Source organism: Dromiciops gliroides, chromosome 1 (genome assembly GCF_019393635.1).
Source record: "Dromiciops gliroides isolate mDroGli1 chromosome 1, mDroGli1.pri, whole genome shotgun sequence".
Lineage (NCBI taxonomy): Eukaryota > Metazoa > Chordata > Mammalia > Microbiotheria > Microbiotheriidae > Dromiciops > Dromiciops gliroides.
This window is the reverse complement of record NC_057861.1, coordinates 129063905-129091674: the sequence shown is the minus strand read 5'-3', so window position 1 is coordinate 129091674 and position 27770 is coordinate 129063905. Positions and strand designations below refer to the sequence as shown.

General features: G+C 39.0%; 1 protein-coding gene across 5 annotated transcripts in view; it reads right to left on the bottom strand.

Moving 5' to 3' along the window:
• Positions 1 to 19444, bottom strand: part of SYBU (syntabulin) — a 101306-nt gene extending 81862 nt beyond the window's left edge. Inside the window, exons 1-3 of one of the 5 annotated variants that reach the window (XM_043980945.1) lie at positions 19293 to 19444; positions 15224 to 15305; positions 12954 to 13158 (exon numbers count right to left, since the gene is read on the bottom strand). In XM_043980945.1, coding sequence (XP_043836880.1) covers positions 12954 to 13158; positions 15224 to 15247 — 229 coding nt within the window. In that variant the 5' untranslated portion in view covers positions 15248 to 15305; positions 19293 to 19444. Of the gene's footprint in view, positions 1 to 12953; positions 13159 to 15223; positions 15394 to 15638; positions 15978 to 19292 lie in introns of those variants that run through there. The other 4 variants (XM_043980958.1, XM_043980954.1, XM_043980964.1 and 1 more) reach the window with 4 other exon arrangements.
• Positions 19445 to 27770: the final 8326 nt, after the last annotated feature.

The following is a 27770-nucleotide window of genomic DNA, read 5'->3' as shown; positions in this document are numbered from 1 at the left end:
CTGCCATAAAAAAAAAATCCTCCTTCCTCTGACCTCCCCACACTTTTCCAACTCTTACCCATTTTTCAGGTTCCAATTCAAACAGCATTTCCTCTGTGAAGCCTTCCTTGATTCAAGACAAGAATTACCTCCTTCCTCTTCAGAGCTCCCTTTGCACTGGGTCTCTCTATTACTGCATGTTTGTACTCTGCTTGGTAGTATAGTTATTATACACATGGTGTATCACATGGTGTGCAGATGGTTACTAAACCTGGGGCAAGTCATTAAATCTCCATGGATCTATTTCCTCATCAAATGAGATAGTAATATGTAAAGCCCTTTGCAAACCTTAAATTGCTATATAAATTCTAGCTATCAAATAAACATGAAAGTTGTTTGAAATGATATACATTTGTTGAACTTCCTGGGTACCAAACTGTCCTATAGTAACAGTGGACCCTGTTTCTTTTAGTTAGTTTTATAATGTGATGCTCTTTTTGTCTACCTATGTAGCCATTTAATAATATATTAGACTTTTAAAAAAAAAATTGCTTCACATTTCTCCAGAAACCTACGTATACAGATAAATAAAACTCACATGCCAACCCTAAGAGTTTAGCTGGTTTTTCATAAGATCATATTAAGGATGGGAACAAGGTAATAACAACAGAATTCACTCTCAATGCTCCATAGCACATAGATATGAGGAAAAAGACTTTTTTTTTCTCTTCTAGAAAATCTTGAAACACTCAGTTATGGCTTTATCTTGAATACTTGGTTAAAAAACCCCCAAAACAAACCAGGGCTGAACATTCAAAACCATTTTAGCAAAAGCATAACTTGGCATGTATGTACATGTGCAAAAACCATGCTTCATTTGAAGTTCACTGGCTCTCATTTATGTCAGCTGAGCTGTTGTTGGAACATTCAGTGCAGACAGTTGCTGCATGAGGACTATACTCATGCTACCCTAGATATATGCACCCTGGAGGCTAATGATGGCTGCCATCCACTGGGAAAAGGAAAAGACCCAGCAGCCAAATGAAAAGGTTAATCTGATGTATGGGGCTCCTTTCTAACTCCTAGAGCACCACTACAAACCTCCTAAAATATCTTGGCTAGTTGCTCAACAAAACAGGAAGCAGAAACCATTTTGAAACTCCAAAATTTAAAACCATCAAAAGAAGCCCTTGAGGAAATTATAAACATTTTGAAAGAGGAAAATCTTTCAGCAATTTAGTTTCCAGCCCTTTCTTTATCCATTCATACTCCTAAGTCAACATCTGTAGTTATAAAATGTTCACCATTCTGACACCTTTGGATTCTTGCACATTACTGGAAAAATTCTTAGCTAATGCCTTCCCACCCAAATGCATCATCTATGTTTTCAACAATGAAAAGTCACAAACTGATAATCATAGTGGAAAGTGAGGTGGATCTAGGGATGGAGGACTTGGATTTGAATCTTAGCTTTGCTACATACTCCCTGTGTGTCCTTAAACATTTAAGCTCTAGGGTCTCAGTGCCATCAAATGCAAAATGAGGGTGTTGACCTTGGTGGTCTCTGAGATCATTTCCTGCTCTAAATCTTTGGTCCTCTGACAAGGCCCTATAGCAGTTATAATTATAGAATTATGAAAACAATAAACAAAACTGAAGTATGGGGACTTAATTCTCATTATTCTAAATTCTGAGGTGTGTTTACACCAGTGATGTATAATTAAACAATTTTTTGGTGGATGACTAACTTGGTCCTTGAAGAAGAGATAATCATCTCCATATACATACTTGTACTTTCTGAATTTTATTCTAGGCTTTCTATGCTTGGTTTCATGTCATTAAGCTAAGATTCAATAAAAAAAAAATTGTAAGTGAGGTTAGATAAGTCTCCAAGTCCTCATTTGCCTTATTTCTTCCTCTGGAAAATGTACATAGCACCACAGGAACTAGGGCAGGAAGGGACCTTAGGGAACGTAATCCAAACTTCTCATTTTACAGTAATTAACTTATGGTCCAGAAAGTGGAAGTGACTTTCCTTAGGTCACACACAGAGTAAGCAAAAAAGATGGATTTTGAACCGAGTTCTTCTTAGCCAAGGTCAGTTCTATTTTCATTGTCCTTGATATCTATCACATAGTGACATCCCATATGGATACATTGCTTCCTTTTTCCTTAAACTCAACATCTGAAGAAGGTGAGGATAGAATTAAGATAAAAGGTGAATAAAGGTAAGAAAACAACTAAGAATGTGAATCATGTGATCAATGGACTGAAGTGGCTTGGGTTCAAATCCTAGCTCCACCATTTATGAGCTGTAGTTACATAAGCATTGACCAGTTCCAAAAATTATATTACAATATATATAAAATACCTTGTAACTGTAAATCCCTGAAAATGCTTATGTATGTGAATATGTATTTATATAAATAACACATATGCATTATTGCTCTTTTAATGTTATATCAAAATTTTGGTTCTTTGCAGGAAATAGTACTATATCAACATGAAAACATGACTTAAAATTTGGGGTCTTTGAAAAAACCCCATAAATATGTAGAAGAAATTACCAAAGTCCAATGCTTTTTCTTAGAACACAAAGCCCTGTCTTTTAAAACTAGTATGAAAAGTGATAACCATTTTTAACAACCATGAAACAAATGAGAAAATATCCCTTCCCTACTAAAAAAGGGAGAGTTTTCCCTTGTATCACTGCTTATAGTGCCAGCCAGTAAAAGGCAAGGAAGTGCTTTAGAGAAAGGAAAGTAAAATTAAGGAGAATCTGGCATTAAAGACAGGTGCCAAAGGCTACAAGTAAAACATTAAGCTAAAACAAACACCTAATAGACTCACTCATACTATACTGATTAGTTGTCCTACCTTTTTATGCTGATTTATTATTTCCTTGTTTTCAATTTTACAAGTTAAAAAAAAGGACCTATTATATGTAAGGCCTGGGATATTATTATGTGCTAGCCCTGGGATACAACTTTGAAGGAAAGTAAGGATTCTAAGACACATCAAGGAGGAAAGAATAAATTCCAAGCATGGAAGGCTTGTGTGATAGCACAAGTTAGAATGTCAAATCCAGGTAATAACTAGTAGTGCATTTTGACTGGAATGAAAAGCAACAGTATACAACACTCACAAGGGGAAGAAATACAAAATAAAATTGTAAAGATAATTAATTGGGAGCCAGATTGAGGAGGGCCAGAAATACTGCAGGAATTTACATTTTTGTTCTCTATGCAACCTGGAGTGATGGTTTTTGAGCAGGGAAGTGATGTGGTCAGTCATGCCCAAGGAAGATGGCTTTGGCAGCCAAGTGGTGGAAGGATTGGATAGGGGAAAGATTGGACTGGAAACAAGGAGATGAATTAGAAGGGTATTACAGTAGTGCAGGTGAGACATGATAAAGGCCTGCTAGCATGGTGGCCCTATGGTGCTTAATTAGATATGACAAGTGAAAGAAAAAAAAGGGCTAAATTTTATTCTGAGGTTATACAACTAGATTAATGGAAGAATGGTATACCACTCAACAGGAATAAGGAAGTTTGGAGGAAGGATGGGCTTTGTGGGGAAGATAAGTTCTGTTTTTGAATATGTTGAATGAGATGCCTATAGGACATCCATCCAGGTGGAGCTGAGCCATTGGGCAGTTGGTCACATGAGGCTGGAGTTAAAGAGAGATTAGGGCTATCCTACAGATTTATGAATCATCTATACAATGAAAATATTTGAACCTGAGAAATAAAGGGAGAGAGGATAAAAGATGGAAAAGAAGGGTAGAGGATAGGAGGAGAGAGCCCACAATAGAGCCTTTAGACACCCAGGATTAGGGGCAGGAGGTAGAAAATGATACAGTAAAGGAGGCTGAGGACTAGTCAGACAGCTAAGAAGAAAACTAGGAAAGAGCTGTCATAGAAGCCAGGGAGGGCAGAGTATTTAGGAGGGAAGGACTAGTCATTGGTATCAAAATGTGCAGAAAAGCCAAAGAGGCTGAGAATTGAGGAAAGGTCATAGAATTTTGTAGTGACCTCCTAGGTTACCTTGAACAGAAGAAGAGTTTCCATTAAGTGCTTAAGTTAGAAGTAAGATTGCAAGGGCTTGAGGAGTGGATGTTGAGGAAGTGGGGCAGTGAGTTCAGCCGGATCTTTTTACGAGTTTGACATTAAAAAAAAAGGGTACATATTGAAGGAAAACTTGAGCAGATGGCAGGGTAAATTGAAGATTTAAGGACTGAGTGGAACTAAGTATGTTTGTAGGCAGAAAGGAAAGAACTAACAGAAAAGAAATGAAAATGGCCGGCAGCCTGGTAGATCATGCAACAAAGATAAAGATTGAATGAAATAGAAAGACTGAGAGAACCCATAAAGAGAGAAGAGGTTGCAGACTGATAGTAGCCAGGAAAGGAACAGGAGGTGGCCATGAGGAAGTACAAATGTCTACTCTGTCTTTTAGACCAGTGTTTTAGAAGACATGAGAGAAAGCACAACTAACAATGGGAAAGGTATCTAGAGAGGCACTATCTTCTGAAGAAAGTTAGGTCTTCATGAGTGGAAGGTACAAAGAGTTTGTGAAAAGAGATCAAGGATGAAGGGGTAGTTTATTAAATGTGTGGCGACTCCAGAGGGCACCATGGAAAGGGAAATTAGAAAAGAAAAGGGACTGAGGAAAAACAACTCTGTAATGTTCAATCTCTCTTTATCTACTAGTTGCTTTCCTGCCACATATAAACATGCCCATGACCTGATTTTACTATGTCCTTAATTTATTATCCTATGTTTCTTTAGATTTACCTGCCCTCTCACCCTGGAACTTCCCTCAGCATGTGGGGCCTTTTAACCATGCAATATCCTTCCCTCATGTTGGTCCTCTCTTCCCATGGGTGAATTCCTCCATTTTGGACATCAGCCCAGATTGACTTTGCCACTATCCCCCTGAGTAGTTCCGCCTTTTTCCGCTCCCTTCCTACAAACTGCCTTCCTCTATTAGAATGTATGCTGCCTATTTGTCACCTTCCTCTATTAGAATGTAAGTTCCTTGAGGGCAGAGGCTTTCTTTCTTTTTGCTTGTTTTAATATCCTTAGCACTTATCTTAGTACCTGGTACATAGTAAGTACCCAACAAATACTGTTATCTTTTATTCCTTTCATAGCACAACTCATAGAAAAAAAGCTTGTCTTTATTGTTGCCTTCACTCCAACATCAGCCACTCACTTCTCAGCCCCTTGAAATGTGACTTGTTTTCACTCCTCCATTAATCTTCTCTTTCCAAAGTCAACAATGAACAATGAAAAATCCAATCACTCTTCTCATTCCTCTTTCTTTTCTGACCTCTCTGAACTATTTGACCCCGTTGATAATCCTCTCCCTCTACAATTCTCTCCTCTCCTTCATGGGTTTTCATGACACTCATTTCTTCTGGTCCTCCTACCTGTCTGACTGATCCTTTCTAATCTCTTTTGCAGGATCACCAGCCATGTCCCAACCCCATCCATGAGCATACTCAGGGGGTCCCTACTGTACCTTTTTCTCTCCTGTCTCTATACTACATTCTCTCCCATGGATTCAATTATCACGGTTGTGCAGATGATTTAAGAATCTACATAGAAAGCTTTCAAATCTCTACTGAGACCTAATCCTGCATTCTGATTGCCTACTGGACATCTCCACCTGGATATCCCATAGGCATCTCAAATTTAAAATGCCCAAAGATCAAATCACCTTTTACCCCTCCTCCTAATGTCTCTATTTCTGTTAAAGGCATCACTATTCTTCAAGCCACTGAGGTTCAGAATCTAGGATTCATTCTTCTCTCTCAATCACCCTTACCTCCACAATCAATTATTTGCTAAGTATTGTTGATTCCTATTTCTTAACATCTCTCGTATCTATCTCTTTTCTACCCACATTATAGTTATCCTACACTTCAGACTGTCATCACCTCTTAACTGGAGTGGTAAATTGGAATAGCAATCCTTCTCCTCTTTCATTTATCCTCCAAATAGCTGCCAAATTGATATTCTTAAGGCACAGATCTGACCATGTCACTCTCTTACTCAAGAAACTTCACTTGCTCCCTTTTGCTTTTAAGATAAAATACACTTCTTCTGACATTTAGAAATCTTCACAATCTGGTTCTGGCCTACATCTCTAGGCTGATTGCTCATAACCAAACTGGCCTACTTGTTATTCCTCAAACACCATCCTATTTCTTTGAACAAGCTGTCTTCCTTGTTTAGAATGCTCTCTTTCCTCTCTTCCATCTTTTGGAACTCCTCATTTCTTTTTCCTCAAGGTCCAGCTTAAGTACCACTTCCTTCATGAGGGTTTTCCTTATTTCCCAAGTTGAGAGTCACCACTCTCAAATAACTTAATTTTGTATATGTCTTGTATTTACTTATCTAAGGAATGTGGTATCCTCCTCAATAAAATGTAAGCTTCTTGAGTGAAGGGATTATGTTTTACATCTCTATCTTATCTCTTTACACACAAATATGAACACACAATCTCGCTACTTACAGACCAAAGGAAATGTCAGCTATGATATGGCCACATCTTATTTTAACCACCTTTTCTGTCTGTGACGTGGATCTAAGAAGATGATTACTTCTAGACAACTATCTTAGACAATTAAGTTGCAGAAAGGGTTATGAGGATATTTCTTATGGGGATGAAATCATAGATCAGGTAAAAAAAATGACCTTAATTAAAATTATTCTTGTCTCTCTGTTGTTGCCACATTTCTACAAATATTCTGCATGCACATCCTACTTGTTTTCACAGGTCTTATTTATTTATGACTTTTTTCGTTAAATAGATATTTCTATGATTGTGATATCTGTTCACACACACATACACATTAGACATTTGGTAATAGTGTATAGATATCATTGTCTAAAAATAGTACAAAAGCTGTATGTAGCAAAAACAATTCTTTGCCTACCCACCCCTTCCATTCTTTTAATTACAGTGGAATCCTGCCATGTAGTTCACTTTTAGTTGTTTAGCTCAATTCTAACATTACATCCAGATGCTTACTACAATCCAATGTCCAACTTCCTCAACTGGAAAAAGGAAAAGCATACCAGGAATACTTTTGGTGGGTATGTGCATGGCAAAATTTTGTAAGCATCATCATGTCATGGCAGGTCACCAATCAAGTTTTAATTTCCTTTAATTGGCCTTCCCTCCTGGGTGCTGGCACAAACAGAAGGGGGAAAAACAATTCTTTCCTGACATTAAACATACAATATAAAAATCAAAATACTCCCTGAAATCATGCCACATCAAGCCTTTGATGAGACTAACCTCAAGGAATCTCAACTGCTTTAGATTCTCTTTATTGATTTGGTGCCATTTTTAAAAGCATTCAATATTGCCAGAATACTAAGAGCTTCCATTTGCACTATTCTTTATTTGCTTACAGAGTGCTTTCATGTACATTATCTCATTTGTTCCTCATATAAACACTATGAGGTAGGTGAGGCGGCATTATTATCTCCATTTTACAGAAGAGGAAACTGAGGGTTGGAGAGGTTAAGCTCAAGGTCACACAGCTATTTAGTGGCAGAGCCAGTATTAGAACCTGGTTCTCAAACTCCCAATCTGGTGATCTTGGGGGCAGCAGGGTGGTGCAGTGAATAGAATGCCAGGCCTGAAGTCAGGTAGACTTGTCTTCCTGAGTTCAAATTTGGCCTCAGACACATTAGCTGTGTGACCCTAGGCAAGTCACTTAACTCTATTTGCCTCAGTCTCTTCATCTGTAAAATGACCTGAAGAAAGAAATGGCAAACTACTTCAGTATCTTTGCCAAGAAAACTCTAAATGCGGTCAAGAAGAACCTAACACAACAACAACAATAACAATAATAACAACAACAACAGTGACGTTAGACCCCTGTATGGACCTGTCAGGAATGTAAGGATACTTAGCATCTTTATCTCTTTTGCCATTAAGGTCCTGAAAGTAAAACAAATTAATCTGTGAAAGACAAGAATTTACCAATAAAGCCTAAATATTCCTTTCAACTCATCTCTCACAAGAAAACCAATGTCCATTATAGATTTGTTTCACCTGCCATGTTTACAAAGCACCCCCAAGGAGAACTAGCTAATACCCAACAATCCACATGCCTCATTGTTCTAAGGTATAATTATTCTCCACACTAAGGAGAGAGGAATGCACAGCGTGCTGTAAATTGTATCAGATGAATGATGACATATATCCTCCAAATGCAAACAGGTCATCAGCTTCCATAATGTGTAGCTATCCTAAAGACAGGGCAATAAAGAAATTTAAACAGAAAATGCCCCTTAATAAATGAGGGTCAGAACCCCATATACTATAGGTTATAAAGTCAACCCCCAAAATAATATCATCACTTCTCACAGATATATTAAATGCAGGAATATTTTTTTTAAAGAGTAAAAATACTTTATCCAGAAAAATTGGAATTTTAAAAGCATGAATACATTAAAATAAAAAAAAAAACACCCAAACCTGTAAAACCACTTAGTACTGAGGCAGTTGTTCCTCTTTTTATTAATCATTGAGAATCTTTGGTCCCCAAAGCATTTATTTGTCACGTGCTAAGTGCTGACAATGCATTAGGTGCTATGTGCACACTTTCTGAGTCGCACAACAAAGGCCTCCAAATCAACACAAATTTAAATGTCTCTTTCTGAGCAGATAATCATTATTTCTGCACTGCCGTTAGTATCTCAGTAATTGCATGCAGAATATACATTGTAAAGGACAAAATCATTTCAAGATGGAATGAGGCCAAAGTGCAAAAGACACCAAATAAATTAATGGAATGAACAAGGACCTCCTTGGTACATTGAAAGCTTTTAAAAGAAAACTCTTCAGGGATGCACACAAAATGAGCTTAGAAATAGCTTAGAAAGTGCTTTAGAAAAAAAAAGCAAAAAATAAAGCTGAGAATGATACAGAACTCAGAAAAGAATATAATAACAAGACAACCTCTTTTAAGCCTGAAGAAAGCAATGGGGAAAGAAGAAAAATAGAATAAGTAGTGGGTACCACAGAGAAAACAAAGAAATCAATATGGTATAGGATATATCAATAAACCTAAAAAAAAAAAAAAGCTCTATGGGTCATATGCTATCATATGCTTGACAGTGACTATCTTAGATGCAAATACAAGAAAGTATTCAACCAGCTACTCTTCCAGAACCCTTATTGTTTTTCTTTTTTTTTCTTTTCTTTTCTCTTCTCTTCTCTTCTCTTCTCTTCTTTTCTTTTTCTCTTCTTTTCTTTTCTTTTCTTTTCTTTTTTTTGTGGGGCAATGAGGATTAAGTGACTTTCCCAGGGTCACACAGCTAGTAAGTGTCAAGGGTCTGAGACCAGATTCAAACTCAGGTCCTCCTGAATCCAGGGCTGGTGCTTTATCCACTGCACCACCTAGCTGTCCCCTGGGAACCCTTATTGTTAAGCAATATATTTCTGTAGGTTAACATTTGGGAATGGTGCCTTCCACCAGTGTGGAAGTTCACTGTGAGCTCAGCACCCACACACAAGCGCATGCTAGCATACACTTAGTTAAAACCACAAACATATGGCCAAGGGATATTTAAGGAGCAAACTATGATGCTAGATGTCATACAGTATGATTCTGGAGCCTGTGGCCCAAATCAAATAGGACCTAGAACAGAGGAAAAATCGGGTAGAAAAAGAGCTCTGTAATGCCCCCAAACAGCCCCCAACATAGCCAAGTCACTTTTTTTTAAGTGAATTCAATAATTTGTCAGTGCAGAACGTTCATGTTGCAACATAAAAAGTAGACTAAGTGATGAGGCAATGTGATTTGTAAATTGTAATGTTGTTGTTTCATAAGTAGTGACTGCTATACCCAAGTTTGTGTTTGTGTTTTTTTGTTTTTGCAGGGCAGTGAGGGTTAAGTGACTTGCCCATGGTCACGCAGCTAGTTAGTGTCAAGTGTCTGAGACCGGATTCAAACTCAGGTCCTCCTGAACCAGGGCCAGTGCTTTATCCACTGCACCACCTAGCTGCTTCCTATACTCATTTTTATGTACCATGTTTTCTGACTGAATTATCATGATTGAGTGAAGAGGACATTATCTACCTTCTCTATGTTGAGGTAGAAGGATTGTTTTTAAGCTACTGTTTTTCCCTTTGCTGTGGATATATTTTATATTCTCTACTTCACTGCCTGCAGCTCCTCATTGCAATCAACCTATTTACTTTCTCTGCACCATCTGACCTCCTTAAGCATTATTAACAATTCTCCAATATGTGATGTTCCTGACAGTTTTCATAAGAAAGGCACTGATAGCCTTCTTGGGTCATATCAGAAGAGGGGATAGGCAAGGAGAACAAGAAAAATGCATAAGACTCAAACCTTGGGGAATCAATGTGAGAGATCCAGACATATTGGGGCCTGGAGATGGGAAGTAATTCTACTTGGAGACATTAGACAAAATCTGATAAAGAAGACAGAGACAAGGCTAAAGATAGAGAAATGGGTTTGCCAAGGCTAATAATTATAAGCTCCTGTCATTCCATTCTCAGCTAGTTAATAGCAGAAGGATCAACTCCTTTTGGCTTTTCTCTACAAGATTGCAATGTTAGTGGAAGACAAATGCCTACAGAGGGAGTGGTACTTCTGGAAATGGGTCTTGGGTAGAATGATTCATAAATGATATTCACTATTTTATGGGTTTGCCTTTTTAAAAATTTTTGCAAATGTAGCTGACTTTTCAAGCTGAAGGTAGGTCTGAAGTCTAGTCTAGTGGAAGTGACTTATTTGGAGTATATATCATGAATAAATTTAGAATTTCACTCCAATGCTTTAGTCATATAAACAAAGTCATAGTAAAAGAGGGCTCATTCTGCCAATTTGGAGCGATGATTCCAGAGTTCTTTCACACACAGTCAGAATGCTGAAGACCAAAACACAGTTAAAGTAAACACTAACATTCTACAAATACAACCCAGGCCCCAGGAAACTTGTTTTCTCCTTCCCACTGTGGGGACATCATGTCAATTGAGCAGGAGGTTTTCCTTTTGATCTCAATTCAGACATATTCAAGTAAGAAAAGCAATCTTCAGAAAGTAAATATTTTTAGAATGAAGCCAAGAATCTGAATATGTTCAGTAACATACTTTAAATAATAAGGAAAATAAAGCATATAGCATTTTTTATGAAGAGCAGAGAAAGATTTCAGATGATTCTGTTATCAACTGAATGCTATATCAGCAAAATCTCCCACCCAAACTTCTTTTAAATGATTTTCATTATATGAATATAGGAGGGTAGAGTTGAAGGAGGGACACATCAGGAGAGACAAAGCTAACCTGCTACATGGGACAGAATACTGAACTTGGAGTTAGGAAGACCTGGGTTCCTACCATTCTTCAGATCCGTACTAACTCCATAACACTGGGCAAGTCTCTAAAGCTCTCCGAGCCTCAGTTACTTTATCTATACATTATTATAAATATTATATATTATATTATAAATTATATATATTATGAAGTTCATTAAAGCTCTATGATATTATTATTTTATGAATAGTAAAATGGTGATAAATATTAGTATCTACCCCATAGGATTGTTGTGAGGATCATATGAGAGCAATTCTATAAAGCATTTTGCCAAATCCAAATGGATGCCAAACATTACTGTGAATAGAATTAAAAAAATTTTTTTAATTAAAAAAAACCTTTTTAACGAGGCAATGAGGGTTAAGTGACTTGTTCAAGGTCATGCAGCTAGTAAGTGTCAAGTGTCTGAGGCTGGATTTGAACTCAAGTCCTCCTGAATCCAGGGCTGCTGCTTTATCCACTGTGCCACTTAGCTGCCCCAAGTGGAATATAATTTTACATTCTCCCTCCTCTGGATCTTCCTATCACTTGGTTTGCCTCTTTTCTATACATTTATTATGCTCTAATTTGTGTGATAGTTATTTAACTTATTTTAAGTTTCTATTGGTCAGGGACTAGGTCTCATTCATTCTTGTAATTTGGAAGACTAGTATGGTGCCTTGAATGTTTAACAGGTGCTTAATAAATGCTTCTTTGAAGTCGTTTTTGAATCCTGTTAAAAGGATTAAGGCTGTACACTTGATATACAGTATTGATTCACATGACTTCTCAACAGAGGCCCATCTTCTCAATTTGGTTTCCCCCAAATAAGTCCTAATAAATGAATTACAATGAAACATTCCTCTTAGATAAGAGATGGATCATATAGAAGTCACTTCTTTGATTCTTACACAGTACAGTGTTTCTCTACAAAGATGTTATAGTCCTTAAGATACTTCATGGGTAAAAATCAAATCATGGAATCACAGACTTAAAGTCATAAGGGACCTCAGAGGTCACCTATACTAACTTGTTCATTTTACAAATGAGGAAAGTGAGGCCCAGAGAGATTAATTTGCCTAAGATTATACAGGTTGTAAGTCACAGAGCCAAGATCTGAAAAAAGGGACACTGACCCCACATCCGACAATCTTTCCCCTGTATCAGGGAACTACAATAAAATAACTTCAAGTGGTTTTCATAATTATTAAAAAACCAATTTTCTTCATCAGGTTTAACATTAACACATGTCATAATGTCTCCTTCCAGAATCTTGACCTCAATGAACGTGGATTCCTTGATTTAGGGTTTTCCTCAATTTTTGGAGCACACAAAATTATAGGGATTTCTGGCTAACGTCATTCCCAAGGCATAGCGAAGGGAAACTCCTGCAAAGCATTTATTCAAGTATTTATAGAAGAAACAATAAAATAACTCTAAAATTCCAAAGTATGTTGTCATGGATAGAAAATCATACTAAAGCAAAAGCAGAATTCAGGTGGAAAATTAGTTTGAAGAAAAAAAGGGAGTTAATAATATCTCAAGCTAATTCATAGCCCATTTAGTCTGTGTTTATTGCACACATATCTGCTTTGGTAGGGTGTGAGGGAAAATCAAATGGGTACCTGAGCAGAAGCTGTTGCTGCTAATGGTCCTTCCTGAACGCCCAGAGCTGCTGGGATTGAATTCTCTGCTCTCCTCCTCAGAGAAGGGAGATTCAGATGCTGGAGACACTTTTTGCTGCTGCTGGGGCAGGTGAGGCCGAAGAATCAAACGGGGAATTCGACTTCGGGAAATCTCCTTCTCATGATGCTGCGCTCTGTGCACCTTCTCAAAATTGGACATAAGAATGAAAACAAAAAGAAGACAGTCCTCCCCTCCCCCCACACAGTTTTTGTCCCTTTTGATTTGGGGATTCTTTTTTTTTTTTTGGTGAGGCAATTGGGGTTAAGTGACTTGCCCAGTGTCACACTGCTACTAAGTGTCAAGTGCCTAAAGTCAAATTTGAACTCAGGTCTTCCTGAATCCAGGGCCAGTGCTTTATCCATTGTGCCACCTAGCTGCCCCTCTTGTCCCTTTTTAGAAGTGGCATTTCTGAATAAGGAATCATCTGAAAAAGGTGGTCATTCCTTCTTATATTAGTTACTCAAGAAAAACATCCACTTCTACTTACTCCAGCACCAACAACCAGCCATCCCTCCTAACTTCAAGGATTCCATTGTTTCATCTTGCTAAGAAGGCCTTCTTCCTCTTCCCATTTTGGCTTTTTATATGCAATGCAAGCTTTTCCCTCTTCTTAGACTCTTTACATTGATTTATCATTTCAGTTTCCTCTCATTTTGCTTTCCTTGCCTTAGTTGGGTCATCTGCTTTCTCCCTTCTCAATTTTCTCTGTACATATTTTCCAGAACTGTACCCCCTCCACTTACCTCCCTCACCTGATCTATAATGCAACATTAGCTTTCAAATCCCCTTTCTTCTGGCTAGCCTTTCGATTTTTTTTTTTTTGCTTTGAATATAATTTTATTTTCCAAAATATATGTAAAAACACATTTTAACATCAATTTTTTAAAACTTTGTGTTCCAACTTCTCTTCCTCCCTCCATTCCCACCCCCCACCCACAAGAACTCGAGCAATTCAAAATAAGTTATACATGATACGCTAGTATTCAAGGCTCTGGGCCAAGACGAAAACAAAATAAAACAAAAATCCAATACCCAGGGAGATTACTTTAGCTTTTCATCTTAGATTTTTGGATTTTCTTCATATTATGCTCATGAGGAGTGAATTTCTCCACTGCTTTCTTTACAGGATCAAATACATAGCTACAGATCACTCAAAAACATTAATTCTAAAAGCTGAATTTCTTTACAAATACCTTAAACAGGACCATAACTAGACTGGGGTATTTGGGAGCACTGTCCCCATTTGGGGTTGCTGAGGCACCAGCTGGATTCTCCCCCAGTTACTTGTGAGATAGCCCATTTTTATGTGCACCATATTTCTGAGGCCTCATTTGGACAAAATTCCTGCAACCATCTCTGGCCCAATGGTCCTATAAAGATTTTTTGTTAAGGGAACTCCACTGATTTCCTTCAATCATTCCATTGAAAGGCCAAAAACAACAACAAAAAACCCAGAACAAAACAAAACAAACAAAAAAACCAACCACCCTAAAACAAAACAAATCAGATTAGGAAATCAACAGCATTTCACAACATGACCTCCTGCTTATTTCCAACATGGGCTAACTAGGGTCAATGCCAAGATAAACAAGGGGCAGCCTTGGGAGCTTTATACAAAGTCAGAATTCAAAGGAAAGTCCCAGGCCTCAATAAGCTCCTGACCCCTCCCACCCATGCCATCCTATACTGTGCCAAAGCACCCATTCCTGAGACTCTGTAGTCTCTGGATCAGTGCTCCAAATCACCTTAACAATTAGTGTTTTTGCTTTCTGCAGGATGCCTAGTTTACTCAATAAACGTGAAATGTCAATAATGTTCTAAATCCCGATTCCCCAGAAATTTATCTATCTCATTTCTTTTATTCAGATACAGAAAGATCTTCCGAAAAATCCATTAGAAATGAATATCTACTGGCTTCGAAAATCCCTGTTTTTGGACCACCAATAAATCTTCCTTAATATTATCAGTCTCTACCACACCTCCTTAAGTTTCATCACCTGAACAATCTCTTTTAATTCCACTTTAACCCTACTGCCTCGGACCATTCCTCACTGCCTCTCAACCTTCCCTATCCGCCCCTTCCCCCAAACCCCGCCCCTTACTCTGCAGAGCCCCACCTGGGCCTCCGCCCACCTGTCCTGCCAGGTGGCCCCAGGCTCAGCGCCCACTCCCCTCCCCCCGGAACCCCCCTCTCTCGGATGTCTCCTACCTTGGTCTCCCGAAGGGGCCCCATCCCGCCGCCGTCACTGCCTGACCTGGCTCTTATATCTCTGCGGCCAAGGAGAAGACACCTGCGGACATCAGAGAAGAGAAGACGCCACGCTGAGACTGGCAAGGGGCACGGGGTACGGCGACTGAGGCTGCGGCAGACGACTCGGCGGCGGGTGCCCGCCGCTCTTCTAGCTCACCCTGCGAGTGAGTGAGAGCCCTGCCCGTTCCCACCCCCGCCAGCCCGCCCCGGCTCGGACACGTGGTGCCGCCGTTGCCACTGCCGGAGGCCGCCACCGTCACCCATCGAAGGCACCGCGGCTCCTCGTGAGCCGCAGCTGCAGCTTTCGTCACCACTGCCGCCTGGGGACCCAGGACTGAGCAGCTCCCAGGGCAGCGCGGAGCATCTTCCCCACCTGGCTGGGCGCTTGGCGCTCCTCCGTAAAGCTGCTTACAGGGCGAGGGAACTTTCTCGCTCCCCCTCCCAGCACCGCTGCCAGATTCGGGGATTTGGCACCGCCAGGCTACTCGAGCTGCCCTCTCTCTCTCTCTCTCTCTCTCTCTCTCTCTCTCTCCCTCTCCCTCTGGGGTCGGTGCCGAAGTGGAAATGGGAGGTGTGATGGCTAAGGATAGCTCTTAAGAAGAGGCATTATTCTCACTCGCTACCATCTCTCAGTGCTTCTTTTGGGGGGAGAAGGAGAAAGATGGGTGAAAGTAGGAGGGGCAGATAAATGCTGCAGCAATACTCAGTTCTACTGTAGAAAGGGAGAGATTCAAATGGTCTGTTCTCCACTCTGTCCTTTTCTCCCTCCTCCTCTGTTCTCTGCTCTTTCCTCTTTCTCCTCCTTTGCCATTTCTATCTTTTTTCCAATCTCTTCCCTCTTTTCTCCCTTCTTTTTTCTAACTCCCCCACCCCCTACTTTTGCTGTTTATCTACTCTGATCTCTTCATCCAAGAGAGGGTAAGCAATCTTTCTCCCTGTCCAGAGCCTCCTCCCATCCAAATCTGTGCTGCATACTTGACCACAGCTCAATTCCCTTATCTCCACAAATCCCTTTTGAACCAAGTGGCTCTTAGTTTCTTGGCATTATGTCCTGAAAAAATGCTAGTAATTTCTAGGAATGAGAAAGCAAGGCTAGAAGAAGGGGCAGGTTAGGTGGCTTTTTCCTTTGAAATGTACAGCTATGTGGTCCATCTACATTACCAGTAGCAAGGCCTAGACCTTTTCTACATCAATGTAGCTGTTAAATTGTACTCCAGGAACTTTGGTTTAGCTGTTATTTTTTTAAAGTGGGTAAAGTAGAGGTAAGCATAAGACCATCATTTCCCTTTCCAAGCCAGTGTCCTGAGGTCAGAAGTACAAGGGAGGTATGAGATACTGGATGAAGTTCTGTGGATCCTTTAATGGTTTGGTTGTGGTAGATTTTTGTTAATGAATTCTTTCCCAGAAATGACAGTGGGATAGGGGAGGGGGAGATGTGTGTGAGGTGTGCAGGAGAAAGGTGTCACATGTTCTACTCTTACCAAACTCCTTAATCATCATCATCATCATTATTTTTGGATGGGCTTGGTTATTCTTGTTTTGGTGTATAGTTTGGGAGTTTCAGGTGACTTTTGTTAGTGATCGGTGGACAGACATGTTATCTGGTCTTTAACTTCCTTTTGTCCATGGAAGTATTGCAGCTTTTCTATATGTCCCAGGAAAAATTATGTTTCTCCCCACTTTCAGTTAAGTGTCCAACTAGGACAATAGATTTGTTGTGGGAAAAACAGAGAAGGAAAAGGGAAAGGAGAGAAAAATAATAAAGCTAATGAAAGGGAACTCCCCTGTCCAATTCTTCCCACAAACCCTCTTCAATGTGTTTCTACTGTCCCTTTTATTTGGACTTTAGTGATTATCCAGTCCCATCTCCTTATTTTATGGAATAGGAAACCGAGACCCTGAGAAGTTAGAGATTTGGACAGTTACAAAGATAGTGGCACAGCTAATCTTTTGAGGCCTCATTGCTCATCTGTAAAAAGAAGGCATCAGATTAAATAATCTTTAAACACTCTTTGAAATCTAAATCTATGACTTACTAGTGATCTAGGATTTTTCTCATTGGTATAGTACATGCTTGGTATAACAATGCTATCTCAGAAAATGATTTAAGAAAAATGGTGGCCCATTATGAATCATATAATTCAGTATTTCCAAAAATGATAACCTATACATTTTTGTTTTTTTTACTATGATTTCATCACTAATTCAGATAACAACTCTATAATTTATAGTCCCAGACTGAGTTCAAATCCATCATCAGAAACTTACTAACTGTGTGAATTTGGGCAAGTCATTTAACTTCTGTGTCAGTTTCTTCTACTGCAAAATGGGGATGATAAGAGCACCTATCTCCCAAGAATAAAATGATGTACAGTAGTTTTTGTAAAATGCATAGTGCAGTTCCTGGAACATAGTAGGCACTTAAATTCTTATTTCCTTCCTTCCAAGACTGACTCTATCTACTATACAATAGTGCTTCTACCTATCCTGGAGTTAATTACTATAAAATTGAGAAGTCTCCAAGGTGGAGTTAGTGAGAACAGTGACATAAACATTTTTGAGGAATATCAAAATAGCATCTGAAGTTGAGAGGTACTAGGGAACTGGAATTAAAAGTAACAACAATAATAATGGGATATTAGATTTAGGGTTGGAAGGGACCTTAGAGGTCATGTATATACAGTGACTTATTTAAGGTCACACAGATAGTAAGAAGCAGACCCAGGATTCAAATCCAAGTCATCAGACCCTAAATATGGTGTTCTTTCTACCTTATCAGAATATTCTCAGTTTATTTATCTGTGAAATGGGGAGAACAGTGTCAGGGCAGAGAATAGGATAGATGATCACTAAGGTCACTTCTAATTCTAATAATCTATGGAGAGAGACATTAACAGTTACTTTGACTATTTGGAGAGTTTTAAAACAAAATGTAAAAATTTAGAAATGTGAAATTTCCCCAGAGGTTAAATATAGTAAATCCTCTAAATGTAAAAAATCTAAGAAGGAAGAACCGAGGACACTATTGGCATGGTAAAGCACACAGGCTTAATTTCCATTTTGAAGATGAATCATATATGCCTTTCTATTTGACGATGGGGCGTGTGTGCCTAGTAAATATCATGTTCAGTGGAAGCTTTTACTGCAGAAGTGCAGGCATCAGAGAAGCTTTGCAGCAGCGGGTTTGTCACCATAGCAACACTGCCAAGGAAAAGGGACATGATTCAGTAGTCAGAGGATTCTTACTGCTGTAGTTTGGGAACCTATACCTGCTTTTCCTAAAGTATAAATTGGACAAATGATAATAGCATTTTGGTCTTTGTCCTCATTCATGTATTCCTTATGTCACTAGATAAAATGTCCAACAGTCATTAGAACTATAATCATAAAAAGTATAATCTATTATTGAATATCAGATTCATCTTTTCTGTAAGTCTTTAAGAAGAATCTTGTCTAGAATTGTTCTTTCTGCAATGGTTGTTTTTACAGTACAAGTTATGATTTTAAGAATCACTTTTAAACCAGATTAATTTCTCATCTTAAGAAATACAAAAGAGCAGCTGCTGCAGCAGAATAGCTCCCATAAATTTTGCAAAAGAGAAAAAATAGGTAAAATCAAATCCTGGGAAGGTTTAGGGGATGTAGAATCTTGGGACTTGGGCGTGACAAATAAAATGCAGCTCTAGATCCTAGGATCATCTGTATTGCATTTGTAGATAGCAGTCGATCTGTCAGTCAATCAATCTTAATAGCACATCCCTTGTATATACATAGCACTTTTTTTATATTCAGCATTTTATTTAATCTTTACAATAACTCCGTTTTAAGGCATCTTGAAGCCAATTGAGTTAGGCAAGGCTATTATTGATAAAATACCTTCAGAACCCTGACTTTCTAGAATAAAGAATACAAAATGTGCCATAAAACAAAGATAAAACCTGCACATCATAAAACTTAACTGTATCCTTCCTCCCCCTTCTTCCTCCCTGCCCCACCCAAGCACAAATATTTCCCCATCAAATCTTACCTGCTTATGCTGGTCTCTTCCTGGACTCTCTCAGACCCTGATGAAACACTGGCACTGTGTGTGTGTGTGTGTGTGTGTGTGTACTGTCTCTGTATTTAACCTGCTGTTGGCACAGCAGCACAGATCAGCTGACAGGGCTTACATCATCGACATGAAAAGTATTGCAATCTAAGCCATGCTAGATTTTTTTTTCTTTGTCATAGATTTGAGTTTTTCCTACTTTCTTACTAGGCTCTTCATAAGTGTCGCTCTTTTGCTAGTCAGTGCAATAAATATTTATTAATCACCAACTGTATGCAGAGTCTTGGGGGCCATAGTGGTTGTGGTTTAGATAAGATATAGTCCCTATTCCTTTGGAGCTACAGCTAGGAATAGATACAGTGGCTATTACAAAATACAATCCATAAATGTAAGAGAAGTGCAAACAGGCAGTGATACAAGAAGGGTATGAAGCTGCTAAGATTGAGAGGATAAGGGGGGAATCTTGGAGGAAATGGCACTATTTGAATTGGGCTTTAAAGAATACATAGGTGGGGGCAGCTAGGTGGCACAATGGATAAAGCACCAGCCCTGGATTCAGGAGGACCTGAGTTCAAATTGGACCTCAGATACTTGACACTTACTAGCTGTGTGACCCTGGGGAAGTCACTTAACCCTCACTGCTCTGCCAAAAAAAAAAAAAAAACCAAAACAAGAAAAAAAGAATATATAGGTATTCAACAAGTGAATGGGGGGGGGGAATTCTAGATACATAGATTTCTGAGAAAATAATGGGTTTTGAGATGCCCAGAGGGCCTCCCCCTTTGGGGGTGTGTTCTATGAACTCTGACCTCAGCACAGTTCTGCTCTTGGACCACCCTCAAGTTTAGTAAACCTATAGACTTAAATGATGCTAGCCAATTAGCTTTGAGCAGTGTGTAAGGCCTGCCTCTCCTCCGGATCCAGAGGAAGCTTCTACTGTCAGGAGGACTTGGAGGAAGAAGAAGACCAGGCTGAGCTCTAGGTTAGATAGGCCTTTTCTTAACTTTCTGACCAGGTGTTCTCTTTTTACTAATACTTGGTATGTTTTAAGAAATGCTTAATGCCCAAAACTGGTGCTAAAGCTTCTAATTTATAAGTGGCAAATATATTAGAAGCCCCAGTTAATTTTTCCCAAACTTGGGACAAAAATAAGGCGACCGCATATAATTTTACTTGCTATAGCTAGACCATCTTGAATAAAGAAGAAAAAGTGCATTAGAAGTGGGCACAAACTTCTATGTGGCTGGAGCACAGGGCTCATAGAAGGGAGAAGTACAGGATGCAACTGAAAAGTAAATTGTACCATGGAGTTACAATGTGGATGAATGGAAAGGTCATTTTAAAAGACATTTCTTCCCCATTGCCCCACAAAAATAAATAAATAAATAAAAGACATTTCTTGGGAATCAGAAGGCTGGGTTTTAATTCCAGCTCTGCTCTTTTATTGCATTAGGAAAATCTTTCAACCGCTCTGGGTCTCAGTTTCCTCATCTGTTAAAAGAGGGACAATAGGGTACAGTGGAAAGAGCATGGGCTTTGGAGTCAGCAATCCCAGCTCTGTCAGAGGACTAGGTTGATACATGTTTGCAGGCCATTTTTCAGGTCCATGTTGGGGCAGAGACATTGTTTTCCAACAGCTCATTCTTTGTCTGCCTGAAATCCTGCTCTATTGAAGTTCTCTGTTATATGGTAGCAACTCTATATTTCATCAGTGCCAAGGAATCTTCCATTCATGAGTAAGAAAAGCTCATCTTTCTTCTCTTCCTGCATGCCCACAACACTAGAAAATACACAAAATAACTAGATTTACATGTAAGAATGTTAGATCTGGCAGCAGTGTGAAGGATGGTTTGGAGCAAGAAGGACGTCCAGTCAAAAAGACTTTTATGGAATCTATTTCAATAGTCCAGGTGGGTGAACATTAGGGGTGGTGGTAGTAGGAACAGAGATGAGTAGATGAATGCAAGACATGCAGGTGGAATCCAGAGGACTTCTTAACATGCATATAATGTGGGAAAAAATAGCAAAATAGCTGCCTAGGCTCAGATGAGCTTGCTATGGCTACATTTTGGTGAATGGGGATTTTATTTCTTATCTCCCAAGCTGTTGTAGTATGTGGGCCTAAGAGGTGTGAGAGAGAGCAGAATCAAAGATAAATGCCAAGTTGTTTTTTTGTTTTGTTTTGAAAAATGGGAAATCAAATGAATGGTGGTAGTATCACACAGAGAAATAGTAAGATTAGACTAGACAGAAGAGCAGGTTTGAAGGAAAAAAAACCTAATTCAGTTTAGGACCTCTTGTTGTGTCTGATGTCATGTAGTATATCCACAGAAATTTGAAGATAAGGATCTAGTGACTGAAAGAAAGGCTATTGGTGAGATATAGATACATACTTGTGAGAGTTGAAACTGTGGGAGTGAATAAGATTGCTGTGAAAGAAAGTATGGAGGAGAGAAAAAAAGCATAGACAGAATTTTAAAAACACCTACCTTAAGGGGTTAGGGAAGAAGACAAAGGTACTGGCAAAGGAAATAGAGGTGTGGTGAGATTCTTAAGAGGAGAAATGTGGGAGTAAAAGCCAAGAGAAGAGAGAATAACCAGAAGAAAGAGGTGGTCAGCAGTATCATCTCTTACAAAGAGATAAAAAGAACGAGGGCTTGGAAAATGCCATTAGATGGGATCATTTAGTAGAGCATTGGTGACTTTTAACAGAACAATTTAAATAGAATGGTAGAGAAGTCATATTGCAAAGAATTGAGTGAGGTTGACTGTGATAAATTGGGGTTTGCTTTACCACATCCCACAGTGTTGTGATGAATGGACTTGACTGCCAACTTCCCAAGGAAGGTAGTCAGGGGACCATCTTATGAGGTGTTTTTATATTTCCTTGTCTATCTTTTTTACCCAAGTCCTTGTACTGTTTGGAAGCAAGAAATCAATGTATAACTAAAAGGAAAATGATAAATCCTGTAGGGTCACACATATGATCCTTCACACTTGAACTTAGTCTAGCGATGAGAATCTTTCTCATAAATTATAGCAAAGACATAAGTGTTGATAATGTTCTCTTCCCCCTTTTCTACTTACCCGTGGAAAGGTATTCTAGGTTGGGGTAACAATTATAAGAACTGTCCTTGTAATGTGGCATCTAGAATGACCTTTACAGATGAATACAATGGTTCTTCCAGCAGCAAATCAGCAGTGCTACTCCCCTTATTCTGTAAGCACCTTTATCATTCAGGAAAATTTTTTTTCATTATTAATTGATCTTTAAGAATGAGCCCTACATCTTTGTAGATGATCAGTTTTAGATAGCATTTCTCATTGGGAGAATTGGGGTACTTCACACTTAATTGACAATTGGACAGTTGATTGGACAATACTGCCAACGAAGAAGGGTAGCTCTTGTTAGGGTGATAGTGAGAGTAATATTGTTTTAAGAACAACTTTGTGGGCAGCTAGGTGGCACAGTGGATAAAGCACTGCCCCTGCATTCAGGAGGACCTGAGTTCAAATGCGACCTCTGACACTTGACACTAGCTGTGTGACCCTGGGCAAGCAACTTAACCTTCATTGCCCTGCCAAAAAAAAAAAAAGAACAACTTTGAGAGACTTAGTCATTTTGAATATTATAAATACCCAAATTAACTACAAAGGACCAGGAAGATGCTATCTGCATCCAGATAAAGATCTGATAAATATAAGTATGTATAAAATGAGTTTACATATACATGTGTGTATATGTATATATATACATACACACACGTGTGTATACGCATATATATATACACACGTGTGTGTATAGACACATAGACACATATTTGTATTTAATGGTAGCCATTTTGGGGAGGGAAGAAAAAAAGGGAAAGAGAAAGTTACATGGTAATTTTAATATATATTTAAAAGAAATAGCAAATTGTACACAATAGATTTGCAGTTTCACATACAATCATATTCTTTATTCTGTGTTATGGAAATGCTTATTTTATTTCTTAAGTTCAGAATAACACAAATTTTTTTTTGAAGCACGATGGAATTTTTTGTATCAGATATGATTCTCACCAATCATGAATCATTGATTATTGGGATAGAAATATTGGCAATCTTGTGAGGAAGTGGTTACTCAATCAGAGACTTTTTTTCTCAGTCACCACAGTACTTTGAAGGTAAGGACCCTCATCGTTTGGTTATGTGGGGACCAATTTTTAATTGGGGACTGCTAGCTAAGTGGCTCGCCACAATATTGGGGCAAGGAAGGAGACCGGCAGCCTTCCTCAAAACAGAACAAGATTTATTTTAACAAGAACGAACTTAAAAAACAAAACAAAACACAAACAGGATCAGTAGGATCAAGGGAAAGGAAATAAAATGGGGAAAGGGAAATTATAATACCTGAAAAGATACCACCGCCCAGGAATCAGCTGAAAATATGCAGCAGAATGCCCGTTGCTTTCCAGCTTCCACCTAGAATGCTCAATTCTCCTCCCCCAAACCTAGAAACACCCCACAAAGCCCCAGCCAATGGGATGGCTGCTCTGCCAGTCACATGACTGCCCTCACTAGGCTTCCAATCATCATAATTTTGCCAGGCCCATGTAGGCCTTGGCAAGTGGTGATGACTTGAGGTGCCAGAGCCCTGGCAACAGCTACAACCAGTGGGTGGAGCACCTTGCGGTTTGTGGAGCACCAGGCCAGTGCGCGCCAAGGCATAAAAACCTCAAATAACAATTAATTCTTTACAGTTATTCTCCCATGCAATGATGTTCAAATGCTTAGATCCTGCTCACCTTAACCCTACAAAAATCCTTTCTCCATTGCTACCTCTTCCATAATCTCAACTGTATCAAGTATGGCCCTACTGCTCTACAATCCATATCTTCCATTAACTTCCTACTCCACTGTTTCCTCTGGAACCAGTTAACTCTTTTTAGTAACATCCCCCCTCTCCCTCAACATGACATCTTGGATTTTTTTCACTTGACTATACATATACACACATGCATGTATATGTGTGTATTTGTATGGATGTGTGTGTGTACGTGTGTATACATACACACATACATATGTGTGTGTATTTGCATTAATAAGTATCTGTTTCTCTGGAAGACACTGAATATGTAGACACCCTCACCAGTACTGGGTCCTGCTATTTTGCTCCCTGATACATTGGACTAGGATGATGAAATATGCATGGTTCTTGTTCCTCACTGCCACTTCTAGACCATTTCTTTACAGCCACTTCTCAGCAACCTCTCTGTTTTTAAGGTTTACTCCATTAGTCTTTGATGGTTCATAGCCTCGTCAGAGTCTCATTTCAGCTTCCAGCTAGTTCTTTCCTTGTCAAGGAGTTCAGCAGTCATATTGGTGTTCCCTTGAACTACCTTACCTCCCAATTCATTAAAGTCAATTCTGAAACTGACATCTTCACTCCACTTTAGTCAATCCATAGGAATAGTCAAGGCATTGAGATGACCATCACTCATAACAACTACTTTATAAGATAATATAATCAGAAGCATAAAACTGGAGGGTACCTTAGAGGTCATCTAATCCAACCTCCATATATTTCAAATGAGAAAACTGAGGTTCATGGAGTTTTGTCTCAAGGTCACACAGGGAGCAAGTAGAGCTAGAACTTGAATCCAAATTCTCTAACTTTAAATTCAGTACTCTTAGGTCCAGATTTCGGAAATTCCTTTCCCTGACCTTCCATCTCTCCCTCTACCTTACTTCTAAATTTTTATGTATGTTTCTGTTTCTACCCCAATGCCATTAATCAGAGAATACCCCAGCAATTAGATTGAACCAGTCAAAAGTGTGAACTGGATGTGAATAAGTCCTTAATCAATTTGAAAAAAATAAAGTACTCTATACTTCCTCCCTTTCTCCCTCTTCCCCCTGTGAGAAAAGGACTGAAACTGATCTCTGGGTCCTGCCAAGAAATTCATTATTAATAATTATTTTCTAAGGGAACAAAAAAATGGAGTTTGATTCTTTTGTCTATCTCAGTGAACTGATGGGATCAAACCACACTTAGATGTTGGACTTTTACATACTCTTCCCTCATCAGTAGAGTTCATTTTAATTTAGACCACCCTCAAGTCATGCCAACCAATAGAACTGAATGATGCTAACCAATTAGCTGTGATCAATGTATAATGACCATCCATGCCAGGATCATCCCCCTCTTTGCCCCCTCTTGCCCCTCTCTCTGGCTTGGTGTGCATTTTTCCTCATAGGACAATGTAGGTCTGAAGGCCTGAGATCATGAGATGTTAGGGAGACATGCTGTCAATACTTTACTGATATACAATATTAATTAATAATAAGTGTTTACTACCAAAACTTGGTGTAACAGCAATTAATATACAAATAACAAGCAATTTATAAAATACAATAGTAATAATAATTTTTAAAAACATCCCCCCCACCCAGCACTAAGGATGAAATGTGAAAGAATCAGCCAGTGATTTGCACTGTCAACCAGAAAAAAACAGATAGTTTGGAAACATGGTCATGGTCAAAAGCAGCAGTGAAGGACTCCTACAAAGGAATTTCTTTTGTGGGAAGGCTGGGGGAAAGGAAATAACTTCTTTCTCTTCTCCACCCATACTAATCTGAAGGTGCTAACCTTCAAAGGGTTATAACAATTGCAGTTCCTATTGGTAGGTAACAATGCCCTCAAAATGGATGCTGGCTCCTGGCAGCATCTGTGTTGGGAACAGATTAAAACTAGACACGGTGATGGCAGCTTCATGTAGTATGACCCTTTGGGACAGAGAGAAGTCCAGGGTATGGATTCTACACAGGCACAATCCTTGGAACAGAATAGAGTGACTTTTAAAGAGAACTTCCTGAGGACTCTAAGAAGAGTGAAAATAATTTCCAGGAACTGTTACCCCTCTGTTTGATGGTTCCCTACATGTGTTTCTCCCCATTTCCCCACAAATTTGAGCCCAGGGACCTTCTGTGTGAAAAGAGAGAGTATATCTCTGGTTTGTGGGGATTGTTATAACAATTGTCCTTCCTATACTTGCTTAGCAAATATCTTTTCTAAAACCTAATTAAGTCTCTAACTGATAATCAATGGGAAGCATATTGATGGGGCCCAGGAGCAAAAGTACTAGAAAATTCATCCTCTCAGGGGTACCTCTAGAGGTAGTCAGCCACTTTGGGGAACCCAAATCACCAATTTGAGTGGCAATTGGGGAAGTAGCCTTGGAAGGAGTACTACACTATTCTACATCTTTATTGCTACCTATTGTGTCTCTACTCCTCCTTGTTCCCACATTCAGTCACTATTCTTCTGGCCTCACTTTTCTTCCTTCTCAGGTGGGGCCCAATTTAACCCTATACACCCTTTATTTCTTTGAATACCGTGTCCCTTATCCTCATGTCTGTCACACCCTACAAAATTCCATCCCTGGAATATCTTACCATTTGCTTTCTCTCTCCTACTTGTGTGCTAGTAGAAAAGTTATATAATTATGGAGACTAGCTCCCACTCTTGAATAGCACTTTTTTATTCAATGTTTGATTATCACATTCTTCATGGCTGCTCTTCCAATTCTTTTCCCCCTTAAGCTCTGTATATTGCACTCACCTCCTCCCTCTCAGTAAAGGACTGCAAGTCATTCTTTATTGAGAAAAAGGTTATTCATTATAAATCCTCTCATGCCCTCTATCCCAAAAGCCATGTATTCATTCTCCTGTTCCTTTCTTTTTTCCTCTAGGCTATAAGGAAGAGGTACCCCTTCTCCTTAGGCTATTGTCATGTAACTCTTCCCCCTTTCACAACCAATACCTGAGAAAGGGTTGTTTGTCAACATTTATTACTTCCATTTCTTCACTTCTCAACCCTTTCCACTTATACACTGAAACTGCTTTATGCCATTTATACCAACAATCTCTTAACTGCAAAATCCAACATACATTCTCTAAATTCAGTCTATGCAACTTCTCAGCAGTTTTTGTTGCTTTCAATCCCACCTCAAATTCTGTCTTCCCTTGGCTTCTGTGAAAAAAAGAAGATACATACATAAGAGACTAAATTGTCCATCACTGACAGGAATAAGTATTTGTAGTACTGTTGTAAAATCATTAGTGATATTACTTCATAGTTACTTTTTTCTTTTTTTGATGAGGCAGTCAGGGTTAAGTGTCTTGCCCAGGGTCACATGACTAGTCAAGTGTCTGAGGCTGGATTTGAACTCAGATCCTCCTGAATCCAGGGATGGTGCTTTATCTACTGTGCCACCCAGCTGCCCCTACTTTTTTTTTTTTAAATATCTCATTCCTCTAGTAAAATATAAGCTCCCAGAGGGTAGGTACTTTTCTTTTTGTCTTTGTATCTCCAGTGCCTAGCATAGCATGTTACTCATAGAAAGTACTTGACAAATATATGTTGTATTGAATTGAATGGAGTAAGGGTCTCCCAAAAAACTTGCCCCCAGATCT